The sequence below is a fragment of the Trachurus trachurus genome (assembly GCF_905171665.1).
Source record: "Trachurus trachurus genome assembly, chromosome: 12".
NCBI classification, from domain to species: Eukaryota; Metazoa; Chordata; class Actinopteri; order Carangiformes; family Carangidae; genus Trachurus; species Trachurus trachurus.
Genome location: NC_139908.1, coordinates 16379982 through 16395814, shown reverse-complemented (window position 1 = coordinate 16395814; position 15833 = coordinate 16379982). Strand labels below are relative to the sequence as shown.

Genomic DNA, 15833 nt, shown 5'->3' with positions numbered 1-15833 from the left:
ATGAGTCTAGAAATGAAAGAAAAACAATTTGTTTTTTAATTCTGCAAAATAGAACCAAAATTATTACGATACATAGAACTGAAATAAGATAGCAAATAATTACACCGTGAAAAATGACTTATTTTATTTCATTTTATTTTATTTTACCCAATTAAATTTGTATAAATCTAAGATGATTGTTTCTCTGTTGTATTTTCAATGATCTTTATTTTCTCTTCCAGCTGCTGCACTAAATCTAACTCTTGGTAATGAGACTGAAGGTCTATTTGTTCGTGAGTATCTATGTTAATTATTGCTTCCACACTCAGCACCAGTTGTATATTTCTAGTAGCAAATAAACTCCAATCGTCCCCCCCTCCTCCTCCTTCTGGCAGCCGCTGCACATGCCTGAGATATCAAACATACACCAGCCAAGAGTCTGAGTTAAGTTTCTGTCCAAACTATGTCCACCCTTCTCACGCATATGAAACTCTTCCCTCGCCCTCCCTCCCCCTCCTCCTTTAACTTTACAAGCCAGGCCCCCGAGAGCCGCGCAAACTTTCACTGCAGCTCCGCGCGGACACGCTGCTCCTGCTTCTCGTTCTGCTGCGCTCTCGTCGTCTTTTGCAGCCTCCTGCGGTCTCCCGCTGCACCTATGAAGCCTCGGAGTAAAAGCTGCCAGCCCCTCAATTTGATTCACTTCCTGTAGTCAGACTCCTTCCCAAAAGTGGAGAGGGAGGGAGAGAGGAGGGAGGAGGAGGAGGAGGAGGAGGAGGAGGAGGGGGGGCGAAAGGAACGGGGAAAGGAAGAAATCTTTCTGTTCTAAATAAGGCTCTCTGAGGAGCAGCGAGCGACTCCTCGTCTCTGCAGAGCTTCCAAACTTTTCTAGTGTTGTGTGTGAGAGTGGAAGTAGTCAGACGCATCGCGCGCGCACACACACACGCGCACACAGAGCAGTGTGTGTTTTTAAAAAACGAAAAGAAAAAAAAACAACAAAGAGCCCGTGCGCTTTTCAGTTTGCAGGCTGCACCAGAATCCATGAATGGTACGGATGGTACAAGTTCTGACGCCCATCGCCGACTCTGCTTCCCCTGATTCCACGCACCGAGTTTGGAGACACTGTACGCTGCTGTGAGACCGCAGAGGGGTTCATGTACTGGAAAAATGAAGTTTTGTCCCCTCTCTCAGAGGGAAATAAGATTCTGTCCGACGGAATTCCCACGAAGCAGGTACTGACACTTTGGAAACACTTGTCATAAGCTGCTGCAGCTCTGTGCGTAAAAACTTCCAAATGGAAACGTAGCATGTTTACGCGCTGTTTGGGCCTTTGCTGTTTTAGTTATAGGACTGAATTGGCTTTTTCTTATGTGTGTGTGATATCCTCTAGCATTTTGTGTTGTAACGATGCAATAAGTGGCTGCCGCGTCAATGTGTCTTTTCCATCCAGTAACATTTGGTTTGTCCTGTTTCTGTTGCTGCGGTTTATTTGCAGCAGCAGCAGCAGCAAAGCGTGAATGTGTGTGTGTACGTGTGTGTGTGTGTGTGGCAGTGTGTGTGAGTTTTGTTTTTGTCCTCCCCGTGATGTCACAAGAATCACTTGCTTGTGTACTGGGATCAGCTGCACGCGCCAGCCGCCGTGAAGAGGCACGCGCGCCTCTCTGTTATGAATAGCGTGATTTGCGGTCCGCGAGCCTCTCGAGCGCTGCCAATTCGCCCCGAGAAGAATTAGATTTTAATTACAGCCATTAAAAATCAAATTTGCAATTCTTTGGGTGACCCGTTGCCTTTTTCTGATTGACAGTTGAAATTGACACTCCGCGTCCCTCTTATCCACTGCGTTTCAAGCTATTTGTAATTACAGGTAGTTTTTTTTCTCCCCCCTCTCCCCCCTCCTCCTCCTCCTCCTCCACTCTCGTGTCCTGGATTGCGAGGAAAATACTATTATTCTGAGAGGCATGGGTTAAGGGCAGGGAAAAATCAATCCAAATTGAAATAGCTTCATTAAAATGTGCCTTTTGTTGCGGGGGCCCCATTTAACAGTTTTAGCCGGGGCTTTATTGTCAGGACTACTTTATATAGGAGTAGCCTTCAAGAGCCTGTCTTCAAATGTCTCCCGAGGATTTAGATGAGACGGGAGCAGTGATGAAGACTTGCCGTTCACTGACCGCTGTCTTGTAGGTGATCTCTACGGAGCATCAGAGCACACCGGGAGCCTCGCGCTGCAGTGTGGACTCGAAACACACGACAATGGTGAGAAGCTTTTAATGCTTATTTATGCTTTATAATATTGTATGGATTATTTACGCGCAACATGGACCCAGCAGTGTGACCCCGGTGCGCATCCATGGCGCGTATATGGATACGGAGTTATTAAGATATAATTTCAAGTGTGAATAAAATGGTGAAAAATGGCGACATGTGCACACTGGTGCTGTGTGTGGATGAGGTTCTGGTCTCTCTGAGTGTGTGTGTGTATGTTAACTGCTGATGTGTCCCCCCCCTCTTGCAGTCTCACTCGGACGGAGAGTCGCAGCGGTCCAACATGGAGCGGGAGGACACTCGCTCGTCCCCCAGCACTCCGTCCACCCCCTCCGTGTGCTCGCCCACCTCCACCACCAGCTCGGTGCCGTCCACCGGGAAGAACATGTGCGCCAGCTGCGGTCTGGAGATCCTGGACAGATACCTGCTGAAGGTGAGAGGCCGAGCACAACCTCCGACTGAAAGACATAGGCCGATGAGCGACTGATCAGGCAGAAAGATTTTCCTCAGCGTAGCCTGTTTTGTTTACTCTGTTTTTCACGTTGGCGCTGATATGACCAGACAGTAAGACGCGCAGGAGCGAGCTATAGGGAGGGAACCGGGTCGATCCTGCTCCTGTTTTGGTTTGGACGGGCCTGTTGTGTTTTTACGGTCATTTACAGGACTGGAGAGAAAAACCTGGACTACATTAAAATCTAACTGTTGGACCGTGAGAATAAATACAACTGTAAAACTGAAGAGGAGAGAAATTCTCCAAACATATCAGTGTCTATAATATCAACAAAACGCAGCCCATGTAAAAAGAGATTCTATATTTTATAATCCAGCCAAGATTTATGTTATATAATTATTTTATGGCTGTCAGATGAATAAAAACAAAACACTGGAGCCTTTAGAGAACCAGTGTCTAAATTTAGCTGGTGTTGTCGCCGCTGTAGAAAAAAAAAATCGGAAACTCAGTAAAGCGGCAGAGAGGCTTTAGCAGAGACCGCAGACACAACAGGGATGTTTGGGTTTTTAGTGTTTCTGCCTCAGTTTCAATATGCCCCGTCTTGTCGCGTGCGCTCGCGTGCTTATCAGTCTCTGCTCGCGCGCAGATAGGCCAAGGTGTGTTTGTCAGGAAGTGAGAGGATCATTAGTCCATTATCAGACCCTCAGCCTGCAGGACGGAGAAGAACAGGGAAGTTAATGGTCGAGACGATCATTTTTATTCTAGTATTTAAGATAATTGTGGGTAAAATAAACATTCATTTTACGTAAAGAGAAAATTATTTTTAAGATTAAATGAGCCATAATAACACTGAAAATAATTAGTTTTTTAAAGGTTACAGGCCTATTTCGATATAATCTATTTGGATTATTTGCCTATATCCTTTTTAGTTTTTTAGATACAACTAAGGAATTATTAGTTTGTTATTTACAAACGCTAAATAACCAAATAAACGATTGACGACATGTAATCTTACATCATATTCTACATGGGAATGTTTGGTGTGTAACACTTACCTATTATTTTTGTTATCCTTACTGGTAAATTAATTAACCCTATTTTTCTGCGTGGATGTATCACGCCGGTTAATGTTGTAAATACATTTAGTCTCCTATATGTGCAGGTGGTCACTTCTTACAAAACTGAAAAACAAACAAACATTGAGGTCACAATGAATTCCGCTTTGGTAGAAAAAATTTAAATGATTATTATAATATGAATTAGCATGCATCCATCAGCAGCTCATTTAGCAGCACAATGGTCAAAAGTTAATTTTTTAACAAAATCATATTCTAAGATTAAAAGAGTGCGTGTTACGTAATTTGTTTTACGCTGTCTAGACCTTTTATAACTGTGTAACTGATCTTGAAGTCGACCCAATTATTCATGGCTTTATATTATTAACCTTATTTTAGTTTTCATAAAAAAATATCTTGGGTACAACCTCACACTGATGTCAGCCATTTCTTGACGAATCTCCTGTTTTCCAACACATCGCTCACAATGATTTACTGTTGGATATTATTATTTTTTATTATTTATGCTAAAATAATAAAAAATGAATATTATTTTACTCGGTACCAGAAAACGTTGGTTAAGGCCTAATTGAAATGCTTTGTTTAAGAGCTTGTCAATATAACAATAGTTATACGTGCCTTTCAATAGAAACACAATATATTATTTAAGATAAATTAACGGCAGTAATCACTTCTGAAACAAAATAAATGATATCTTTGAGAGATTATAGAAATATGATGTTAATGATATAGGCCTAGATGCTAATTATGAGAAGAGAGACAGAGTCTCTATAAATTAAATAGGCTTTTAATGATACGTTGAATTGGAGGAAGGTCTTAAACTCCTTGGGCGTCCGTTTAAAATATGTTGTTTGTAATAATACATAAAAAAAAACATGATTAGGTAAAAAAAAAAAAAAAAAGAGAGAGAGAGAGAGAAATATATTAATGACCTGGAAATGTACGAGGTCATAATATGAGCGTCAGAGCGCTTTTTATTGGCTTAACACTTAAATATGAAAGATTCACACTTCACAGTGACAAGAAGTCGTCACTCAGCAGCACCGGCGTGGGCCCTCATCTGTATGTGTGTGTGTCTCTCTGTGTGTGTCTGACACGCTCGGTGTCTCTCCGCAGGTGAACAACCTGATCTGGCACGTGCGCTGTCTGGAGTGCTCGGTGTGCAGGACGTCGCTACGTCAGCACAGCAGCTGCTACATCAAAAACAAAGAGATCTTCTGTAAAATGGATTATTTCAGGTAGGGTAAGTTTATGACCGTGTTTTCAACCACTCTGCCAACACAGGGCTCTCTCACCTCTCCACACCACCCTCTCTCTCTCTCTCTCTCTCTCTCCCTCTCCCACACACTGAACACACCACACACACACACATCCTTTGAGATGGATGCGGGTTGCCTCATGCGTTCTTGAAAGAGCTTTTCAAAAACTGAAAGTCTGTAACAAAATAAAAGCCTCTACCTACAGCGAACAGCTGAAAGATCCACAGCTTTATTATGGCTATAGCCAAAACACACACACACACACACACACACACACACACACACACACACACACACACACACACACACACACACACACACACACACACACACACACACACACACACACAGAATGTTTTATCCTACTTTCCTTATATCAGATTTGAAGCAGCGTAGCCTATTTAAATCGTGATCTGGGCTTTTATTTATTTGTCCTCCGCTGCATGATCACAGTTTTCCTAAATGTCTGTGCGCTTAAGAAACTGTGGTGCGCTCGCTCACAATCTCGTCACACACTCGCACGTGCCACGAAGCGTGCAGTGCTCGTCTGATCACCTCCAGAGGGGCACGTGAAACAAACGGAAATCACCGGAAATGCCCGTTTGAGTGTGTGGCTGTCTCAATTTAGCGTCCAACCATTTACATAAACACACTGTTCAGTGCAAGAACAAAGTACTGACTTCTCTCTACTCTGCTCTTTTTTATGGATAGGCTAGTATGGACCTACGTCATGTTAACACTGACAATAGAGGGCTCTCCCCTCTGTTTATAATAGACCACAATAATATAATGTAGTCTATAATACTCAAATGTGTTGCATCCATGTTACTTTTTAAAGACTCAAATGAAACAAAATCAAACAAAGTAATACAATATTTTATCTTCATAATCTAGTTAAAGCAGTATGATAAAGGCTGCTGCAAAGGCGATCAGACTTAGGGCTAAATGTATATTATGTTATTGTATAGACAGAAAGGTGGACAGAGATCCACACATGCACTCACACACACACACAATAGGGAGGAATGCAATGTTCTGTTGTTGTCTTCCTTAGAAATACCCGGGTGTGTTACATTATGGCTGCAGAGAGAGAGAGACAGAGAGAGAGAGAGAGAGAGAGAGAGAGAGAGAGCTTGTGTTGCATTACTCTATGTAAAAGGATGAATGTACCATCACTTGTACTTTGCTTGTGTTTTGATGCTGCAAAAGCTTTAGTTAAAGCTTTAGTATTTTTTCCAGTTTTTTTTAACCATTTACGTGCATACTGCAGAGTCCATAGAAGATATGAAAATATATGTGTGTGTGTGTGGTATCTGAGGTTAAACGGGGTTCACACACCAGCAACAGCATTTAAACATTTTGTTCGGTAGCCTGGAGCTGGTGTGTGAATATTGTATGGACACATGCCCGTTTGTGCTTATTTGTGTGTGTGTGTGTGTGTGTGTGTGTGCATGTATAGTACGTGCTTCTAACTGTGAGTAAGCGTTGGTGTTTCTCTGATGGAAACCTGACACCAAGCCGCCGCTCTGAGGTTTATAATCACCAGCAATTAGTTGTCCCCCACCCCAGACCCTCAGGCCTCCAGACCAGCAATTAGATCGCCCCGAGTGCCTGGTCAGCATGTTTCTGATCTGAATGTGACTCCTATCCAAAGTTTTTTTTTTTTTTTTTTTTAACTCCCACTATGACAGATATGTGCACAAACATGGTTGCACATACCTAAATATGAAAACATGAATATGGAGCATTTACATATTAGCAAAAATATCATGTACACATTGCCTCCATTTAGAGATTTTAAAACCTGCATATACACACACACATACACAGAGAAGTCTGTTTATTTATTTATGTCCAGCAGCTGTCAATCATTTTGCACATTTCTTCACAAAAAGAGATTTTTGTTTTTGCTCTGCCAGATCAGGATAATATTTTACCTGACCCGTCTCCATTTCAAAGTTCCTTCCGCCCTCACTCACTCTGCTCTGTGGACTGTGAGCCGTTATTTAACATGCAGAGTGCACTTTAAATATGTCAGGGCATTAGGGCTCCAAAAATGGTAATGAGTGGTTAGGCCGTAGCTGTCAGTGGGTCACATATTATATTCTCATCAGGGAAGTTACACTGTAATTACATGAAATACAGTAATTGTGATTTAAAAGCGTGTCTGAAAATGGAAGCGTTATGTATGTCTGCTCATGTTGACTCATAAGTATAAGGATTTGCAGTTTCACCATCAAATTCTAAACAAATGCTCTGTATGAAAGACAAACTACAGATTTCATAGGTTCATGATGCAAAACTTTCTACTCAGGTTTTTTTAATGACGATTTTATTGTAATATATGTTATAAAACAGAATCAAAACAAATCCAGCTAACTAAAGCTAGCTGGCCGGCCACAGAAAGCCTCAGCTAAAGCTAATTTAACTCTGACTTTCTTACCTGTTCCTTGTGAGTGTTTTTGTAATTTTATCTGTTGCATCAATTTTGATGCTCCAGCTACTTAGTAAATGAGGTTTTTTTTTTATTAAACATAATTATAATGGAGGACAAATCAGTTAAATGGGTCATTTAAATCTCACTGGTGTAAATGGATATAGAGAGTGTTAACTTAAGCTGGCTGTGCTGTTCCTGCTCTCTCAATATAGCTTCATACTTAGCTGCTTATTGTTCAGAATTCAGTAATTATGGTCTGAACTTCAGCTGATTTTCATACATTGAAACTTTCATCATCCTTTCAGTGGAACAACTATAACTGCGGTGTAAAATGACTATGACAAAGGAAGTGATGATACATTTGATCTGACAGTCTGGATACTAATAGAGACGGTTTTTCAATTCAAATATTGCATCTCCTTCTCAGTATGGTACCAATCTGTGGACAAAGCTCCTCATTTGCATAATAATATTTGTAGGTTTAGATTAGACCTCCTTGGAAGTCACTCTGGAAAATGAGAAGTGATTTAAAAAATGTTGCAGTAACGGTGAGTCTTTGCTGCAGGGCCGAGGCCCGTACAATGGTTACTTCTGTAAATATAAACTGTAATCTGGCTTTAGAGCCAGATTCAAACTAAGTTAAACACCAGCGCGAGTCCAGATCCTCTGGGCTGGTTTCAAACCTCTGGAGATATTTCCTCATCTGTGTCAGCCTATCATCTGGCTTTGGACTGACAGCTGCTTTAATGGGGCGTAATAGCAGGAAATCAGAGCGGGTTTCCCTCCATATACATATGTGTGTGTGTGTGTGTGTGCGTGCGTGCATGTGTGTGTGTTTGGGAGGTGGGGGGTTGGAGTATTTCAGGATAGGGGGCACAGGACAGAGCCCATGCTGTGCCTCTTAAACCCATGTCAGGCCTCAGGGGCTTGCTTTCATACACACACACACACACACACGCAAACCATGTCTTTATCAGCCTCCTCCCCTGACCCCCCCCCCCCCCCCCCCCCCCCCCCCCCAGACGGCTGCGTAGAAAAACTCATCCTTGGCCGTGAGCTGCAGGCCACACAGGAAGTAGCATTGCTGCACTAATCAGGGGCACCATGGGATACTGACACTGTAACCAGAGTCCATGTATGTAGGGAACCTTGTGGGTGAGATGTGCGCATGTGTGCATGTGTGCGAGCACCTTTATATGAGTGCGAGTGTGTGTGTGTGTTCATTGTAATAGTAATTATTCATCAACCTACCACTGCTTAGCTGATTAGGTTTCCATAGCAACAAAGATGAGTGCAGAGAGTTTTTATTAAGAACTGAATTGATTACGGTTATAATCACACATCTGACACACACAATGCTACACATTTCAATGAAAAGCTCAGGCAAAGTATTTAAATAGATTATTTGTTTGAATGGAAATTGCCTGTATTCTCAGTTACTGCAGTGGATTTTTACTCAAGGAGCAGAGAATAGAAATGTAAAGGTCTCTTTCAGACAGGGTTAATATTTTAAAGCCTGATAATAGGTTAAATCTGCTACAAGAAGTTGTCTGTAAAGTATTTAGATCACATTCCCGTCTTATATTTCCATACTATAGGCCTAACGTGAACCTTGTGCCTTTAAACCGCACTGTCGAACAAGAACTCTCTCAGGACAAATCTAATAGAGATTAGTGTATTCTCACAGCACATCAAGAATAATCCAAAAAACGTGTACCTCCTCAAGCCCCTCTCTCAGCAGCAGGTGAATTACTGTTAAAAAAAAAGGGGGTAAAGATTAGACGAAAGATGGGGAGCAAATAGGAGAGAGAGGTCTGGGGGCAAAAGGGAGTTTTGTGGTGTAGGATTTTCCCTCTTGTGAGTGATACGGGGGTCGTGAGGATTGACAGCGCTACAAAATAAACACCAGGTTTTTGGTACTAAGACAAAATGAGATTTAAAAAAAGACATAGTAGGAGGAGGAGGGAGGAGCCCGGGCCGAGGAGAGGAAGATGGAGGTGGAGGGGGTTAAAACAAGGGATGATTTGCAGCTTTTCTGGGTTGTGTCTCGGAGCACAAAACTGACAAGCTGTCATGCTAGATTAGCCGCAATGTTCCACAATATTTTCCCTCTTTACTGTAGAAACGGAGGAAGAATTCTCCATAACAATCTCAAACGATACATACATTATACAGTGCAGGAAAGCCATGGAGTCCATTTGTCTCCGAAGTGGCTTTTTTTTTGTTGGTTAAATTGTGACAACTTAAGCTCTCTGTAAGTGCCATTTCAGCCAATTTCATTTCAAGGTCACCACAAAGACTTTTTGTCCCTCTGCTTTAATGTTTTACTGAATTTGATAATCAGTTTTTTTTTTAAATGGAAACTGTTGCACTAATTCAAGATGTTTCACTGAACCCTGCAAACAGACAGATGCAGAATCAAACAAGATGCAAGGCAGATCCTCAGACAGTTGGCGTTTAATAATGAACAACAAAATATTCTCTCCCGCATATGAAAATGAAACTTCTGGCCAACAAGCCCACAAACACGAGGAGGGCTACGAGCTAGTGAGATGTCAGGGCTATAGTATGCTTTCATTCCAGATCGAGTGGATTTGAGTGCACTGATGCGCTGCCAAACCCACTCACTTGGCAGCCGTCGTGCTCTCCTGCACCCCCGTCATCTTGCTCTCTCCCCGCCATCGACGCTCTTTACTCCGCTACATCCCTCAGCACTACAACTCTCTGCCTCGGCCACTTACCCCCCTCTCTCCTCGTCTACCCCTCTCATCCTGATCCATGCCCTCACCAGTCCTTTTGCCTCCTCCATAGCTTTCAACCGCTTCTCATCTGAATATATTGCTCATGTTTGTGTGTGAGAGAGTGTGTGTGTGTGTGTGCGTTGTTTGTTTTCATCTCTATTTTCTCTAAGAGGGAATTGTTATGTGTATTAGTAAAATTGTCAGACATATTGAGTCAGCCATTAGGCCTTGATTTCTGGGTCAGTGCCTGTTCATGAAAATGTTTTCAATTTGAGCTAAAGCCAGATGTAAATATATATAATTCTGGCTGTACAATTTGCCACAATGTGCTTGTTTATGCTTCTTGCCCCCAGTTTTACCCCTGAGGCAGCACTTTCTCAGACTGCTTACAAATCCTGCCTCTTTCACCAGAATTGGCAGCTGCTGATCCCAACAATGGCTCTTAGCCTGACCGTAACCACGTCAAACTGAAAACGTTACACACTCATTACACTCATGATGTGCTCTTTAGATGAAGTGGACTTTGTTCACTTTTGATTTTCATGTAAAACAGGAAATTTGTTTGATGTTTCGGAGGTTTTATGGATACATTGATTAGTTGGGTGATTAGTAACTTTAATAAAAAAGTATGTAGCCAAATAAAAACGTATGTAGCCACTAGCCAAATAAAAAAGTATGTAGCCATTAGCCAAAGTCTGATATAGCTTATTCCTCTCTGACATACACAGCTCCACTGTTGTCCAGACAATATTAAAAAGACATTAGTGAGTCACACTGTTGCATGTGTTGTTTAATTACGACTAACATTGGCACTGTAGTTTATTAGAAGTCAATTCTGCATACACTGTCCTGCTAATGTAAATATTTCCCAGAAACACCAAGTGTGTATTAATCCACAGCTGTAAATAGTCCATAACAAATGTGCAGTTTTTTCATGTTTGAGGACTATGGAAACCACTGCTGATTTAGGAAATTATTTAGCCTTTATAAGAAAAATTAAAGTACTTATGGCTTGTTTTGTTTTTTTAAGAAAGGATTTTTGGCTGAGTGCCACGAGAGCAGAGAGAAGTCAAAACATATAGGGGGAGGTGTACTGTGCGTTACTGGGCTTGTTCCTTTCATGGATTTGGAGGACAGTAAGAAAAATGGCACGACGTGAATGTTAGTGTAATTAAATCCATGGCAGCCCTCAGTTCCACTCTGCCCTTCTGCTCTTTCACCCTTGTATTTGTCTCATTCTGTCCTCAGTCACATTTACAGCTATTCAAATATTTCCAACCAGCAGAGAATGTTTATTTCAGACATTAATATCTTGTTTCCAGCTGACCCAACAAGTTGATATCCTAGCCTTTCTCTCTCTCTTTCTGTTCATTTATCTCTCATCTTCTCCCCCTCTACGCTCCCCCTACCCACTACACCCACCCAACCCCCCCAACCCACCCAGAACAGTAGGTCAGGTGGTTTTAGTTTATATGCTGCCTGATCTCACTGTTGCTATCAGTTACAGCGAGGCAATCGAGAGTGATGTCATCCAAGTCTTTCTTCATCTTCCACTGTGTGTAAAACCACCCTGGCTTACGTGTGTTGGTTTGTTCCCTGGCGTGTGTGCGTGCGTGTGTGTCTGTCTGTGTTTGTGTGGGAGCATGTGTACATGTCAGGGTCTTCATGCATCAGCCAGGAAATTGCAGGTGTTGGTTTGTTTGCATTCAAGGCTCAGCTTGCAGCCGCAGTTAGGAGTCTTTTCTGAAGGCCACATCCTCCTCCAAGGTTTCTTCCTTAAACCCTTTGAGTTCTGCCAAAACGTCAAGTTTAAAAACTTTAGCTTTCTTTTAAAGAAAAGGACGTCTGCACATGTTTAAATCTGTGAGTGTACTGTCTGAAAATGGCCCTAAGATAAGATTAAAAAGATGCTGCACTTTTCTCTCCCTGAAACGTTTCTTTTACTACGTCCACAAACTAATAATTCCTCATTCTGTTCCTCCCTGTTGCCTCTCTTGTGTCTTTTTCTCTCCCTCACAGTAGGTTTGGTACTAAGTGTGCCCGCTGTGGGCGGCAGATATATGCCAGTGACTGGGTGCGGCGCGCGAGGGGAAACGCATACCACTTGGCATGTTTTGCGTGTTACTCGTGTAAGAGGCAGCTGTCCACGGGAGAGGAGTTTGGCTTGGTGGAGGATAAGGTCCTGTGCAGGATTCACTACGACACCATGGTGGAGAACCTCAAACGAGCGGCGGAGAGTGGTGGGTAGTGGTTCTGGCAGAAATGTACTGCAATTCTTCTCAGTGGTTGTCCAGATGTTTGCTCAAATGTCTCCTTCTGAAACAGGATTTATGCAAATTGTGCATTTTAGTATATTTCAAATTATTTATTTTTGCACATTCATATAGGCTATAATTTAGGCCTTTAATGTCTCATTTCTTGAATTAACTTCAAATATTATTGGTATCTATTATAGCTGGTCTGTTTATTCCTGATTCCAAAAAGAAAAAAAATACTGAGGGCTCTTTATGATCCAGTGTCTTGTGTTTTAAATATGTTAACCAGGATGTCTGTTGCTGCTCAAAATTAATGAGCATGATTTAAAGTTCACATGTGTTTTTTTTAGGTAATGGCATCACATTAGAAGGAGCAGTTCCCACAGAGCAAGACAGTCAACCCAAACCGGCCAAAAGGGCACGAACGTCCTTCACTGCAGAACAGCTACAGGTCAGACACAAGACTTGTTTCGGATACGATACGAGTAGCAACTTGTTTACCACATTTACCAGGATCTGATTGTTATACTATTTTGTCTCAATGTGCAGATCATGCAGGCTCAGTTTGCCCAGGACAACAACCCAGATGCCCAGACGCTACAGAAACTAGCCGATATGACAGGCCTCAGTAGGAGAGTTATACAGGTCAGTGCTCACATATATACCTACACATAAGCCACTGTGTGTTATACTATGTAGCTGAATGTATGGAAATAGACTCATGCAGCCATATGCAAAGACCAACGACTTAATTCAGCTGTGAGAAAATGTCAGGTTTTGTTAGTTGTCAATATTCCAACAATAATATTTTCAGGTATGTACAATCATATTTATATATTTACAGAGTTTTGCTTGTCATTTTTGTTTATGATTAAAAACATGCCCTCAAACTACATCAAGATTTTCTATTAAAACATATAGCTACATGATGTCTGGTTACATTGCGTCTTCATAGGTGTGGTTTCAAAACTGCAGAGCAAGACACAAAAAGCACACGCCCCAGCACAGTGGGGGTCCACAAGGTCACCCCCAGTCCAGGATACCCTCGTCCCTGCCCGATGAGCTGCATTACTCCCCCTTTGGCAGTCCTGAGCGGGCGCGCATGGTGGCCCTGCACGGGTACATTGACAGTGAGTCGTCCTTTTCTATTATGTGTTGAATAGGTGGATTTATTTTCAGATTACAGGCTTATTTTTAAATCTTTTTTTGTGCTGCTTGTGTGTTCCCCAGGTCACCCCTTCTCTGTGCTGACCTCTCAGAGCCTCCCCCACCAGGCCATGTCGCTGCCCCAGCTCCCCCTCAGCCGCTAGCACTCCACTATGAACCTTATGACCCCATAAACTCTGGACCCTAACCCTTGAACTCCCATCAGTGATGTCTACCGACCTGATCCGGAGATCAGCAGGAGTCGGCCTGGAGAAAAAGACTAATCGTACAGGAGCCCTGCCCACTCGGAAAACAGAAAAAAATATGGGAGAAAGCTGAACACCATGTTTCTTTTTCTTTCTTTTTTTTCTCCTCCGAGGACATAAATATCTCACCTGCATCCAGTCTGGCAAAATGATCGTAAAGCGATTATCATTAGCAGGAACTCACAGACTATATTTTACACCACCAAAAGGACCCATTTTGCTTCAAGTGTACAGCATCTCACTCCACTCTACTCATCCACCCTCTGAGCTGAAGGTGGAGGGAGTCTTAAAGGGATGAGACTGATCAGGGAAGCAGGGCTGAAGCCTCTCGAGTGCTGTCAGAAAGCTGAAGATAAACAAAAAGGGGGACATCTAAAGAGAAGCTGTCGCTGTGGCCCATGGGCCAGGCTCACACAGTACACCACAGCAGAGGTAAGACTCCTCCCTCTTTTCTCTCTAATCAACCATGAAGGAAAGGTAACCATAAACGTAAACAAAGTATGTTGAAATATTTCCTTTAGGAATGGCATTGTGACTTTATGACATCTGAAAGACGACAGAAATGTCCCTGCTACATTTTTGGTTAAAAAAAAAATTCTGGGTGTAGAATTAGATTTTTTTGTTAAAAGGTGAAAATATTGTGTGCCTTATCTTTTCCATTATAAAACCAACAGTAGTCATTTACAGCAGTGAAATTCTAGCTCATAAATCATAACTAAACAAAGATTTGGATTTTTTTTTTTTTTCTATTTGAGTGAGTAAATTATAAGAATTTCCATTGGGATCTTCCATTTGTAAAAGATCATCATTGTATTGTAGCATGTTCACTGCTCAACATGAAGGAAATCCACAAAGCACAATGTCTGGGTTTACGTTAAATTATGGATGTAACATTAGAAGCGGGGGGCTAACAGGTTGTTGCCACAGTCTTGTTAAATTTCTTCAAACTGGCACAGAAACAGAGGGAAGTCTGAGAGGAGTCACACTAACACATTCCTACAAAATCTGACACGTTAAGTTACGTATTGTCATACAACAGGTGCATTGTCACTAATTTATGATTTTAACTTGTTTGTTAAGCCTCTGTGTGCATGAGTCTTTTGTACAAAGAGGAAAACTGAGTATTGGTACAAAATGGACAGTATAAAACAGACTGGGTTGTACATAGTAAGATGTGTGTGTGTGAGTGTGAGTGTGTGTACGTATGTTTGTGTATTGGCAGGGGTAGAGTGTGCATCTGTATTTTAGTGCCATGGCCAATGTGTGAAGAACAGGATTCAACAAGACCTCAATGTCCTTGTATTTATTGAGATGGTAAATCCCTGTAAAGCACTTTTCCCCCTCCTCTGAAAATGTTTTTGTTTTGTTAAAAAAAAAAAACATGAAATGAAACAAAAAAGTTTGATAGACTGTGCATCATAAATGTTTTGTGTACTAAATTGCAATAAAATAGAATGTGATATTTTTGTGTTTTTTTTGTTTTTTTAAAATAATTTCTGAAGACAAATTTGTAAAAACTTAACTTTACCATACACACATGGCACAAAACACAGAAAGTTGGGTACAATGATTAAAAGCATTTTTTTAATGGCAAAAATATGAATAAAACCAATACGTCTCAAAGTAAATGTATCTTCAATGTGTTTGTGTTTTTTGTTTTTTTTTAACATGCTGTGATCGTAATTATGGTGTGGTGCATGTTTAGTTCTTTGATTATGGGTGTATGTGTATTTATGTGTGTATGTAATGCCCTTCTTTCTGGATAACTGTGTGCATCCTTGTGTGTTTGAGTGTGTGTAATTTGTGCATGTAGTGTGTATTTGTGATGAAGCTGCAGTGTGCAAGAGAGGAATGATTCACTTTGTGCAAAGACCTGCTCCCTTTAAAATTAATCATAACACAACAGATCATCCACTAAAAACTGTTCATGCTGATCAAAGAGTCGTTTGGTTTTTATCCTCACC

At 41.6% G+C, this 15833-nt stretch overlaps 1 protein-coding gene across 2 annotated transcripts; it reads left to right on the top strand.

Annotated features, from left to right (window-relative positions):
- Positions 1 to 1130: 1130 nt before the first annotated feature.
- lhx6a (LIM homeobox 6a) lies at positions 1131 to 15331 on the top strand (the record flags this gene model as incomplete). 2 transcript variants are annotated; one of them, XM_083983106.1, is made up of 9 exons in its annotated part: positions 1131 to 1208; positions 2158 to 2229; positions 2489 to 2671; positions 4882 to 5003; positions 12222 to 12442; positions 12808 to 12908; positions 13007 to 13102; positions 13413 to 13587; positions 13688 to 15331. In XM_083983106.1, 9 exons carry the CDS (start codon positions 1131 to 1133, stop codon positions 13765 to 13767), a joined length of 1128 nt encoding a protein of 375 aa, XP_083839232.1. In that variant the 3' UTR covers positions 13768 to 15331. The 2 variants fall into 2 exon arrangements, with proteins under 2 accessions (XP_083839232.1, XP_083839233.1); XM_083983107.1 differs by lacking the exon at positions 2158 to 2229.
- Between the last annotated feature and the right edge of the window lie 502 nt (positions 15332 to 15833).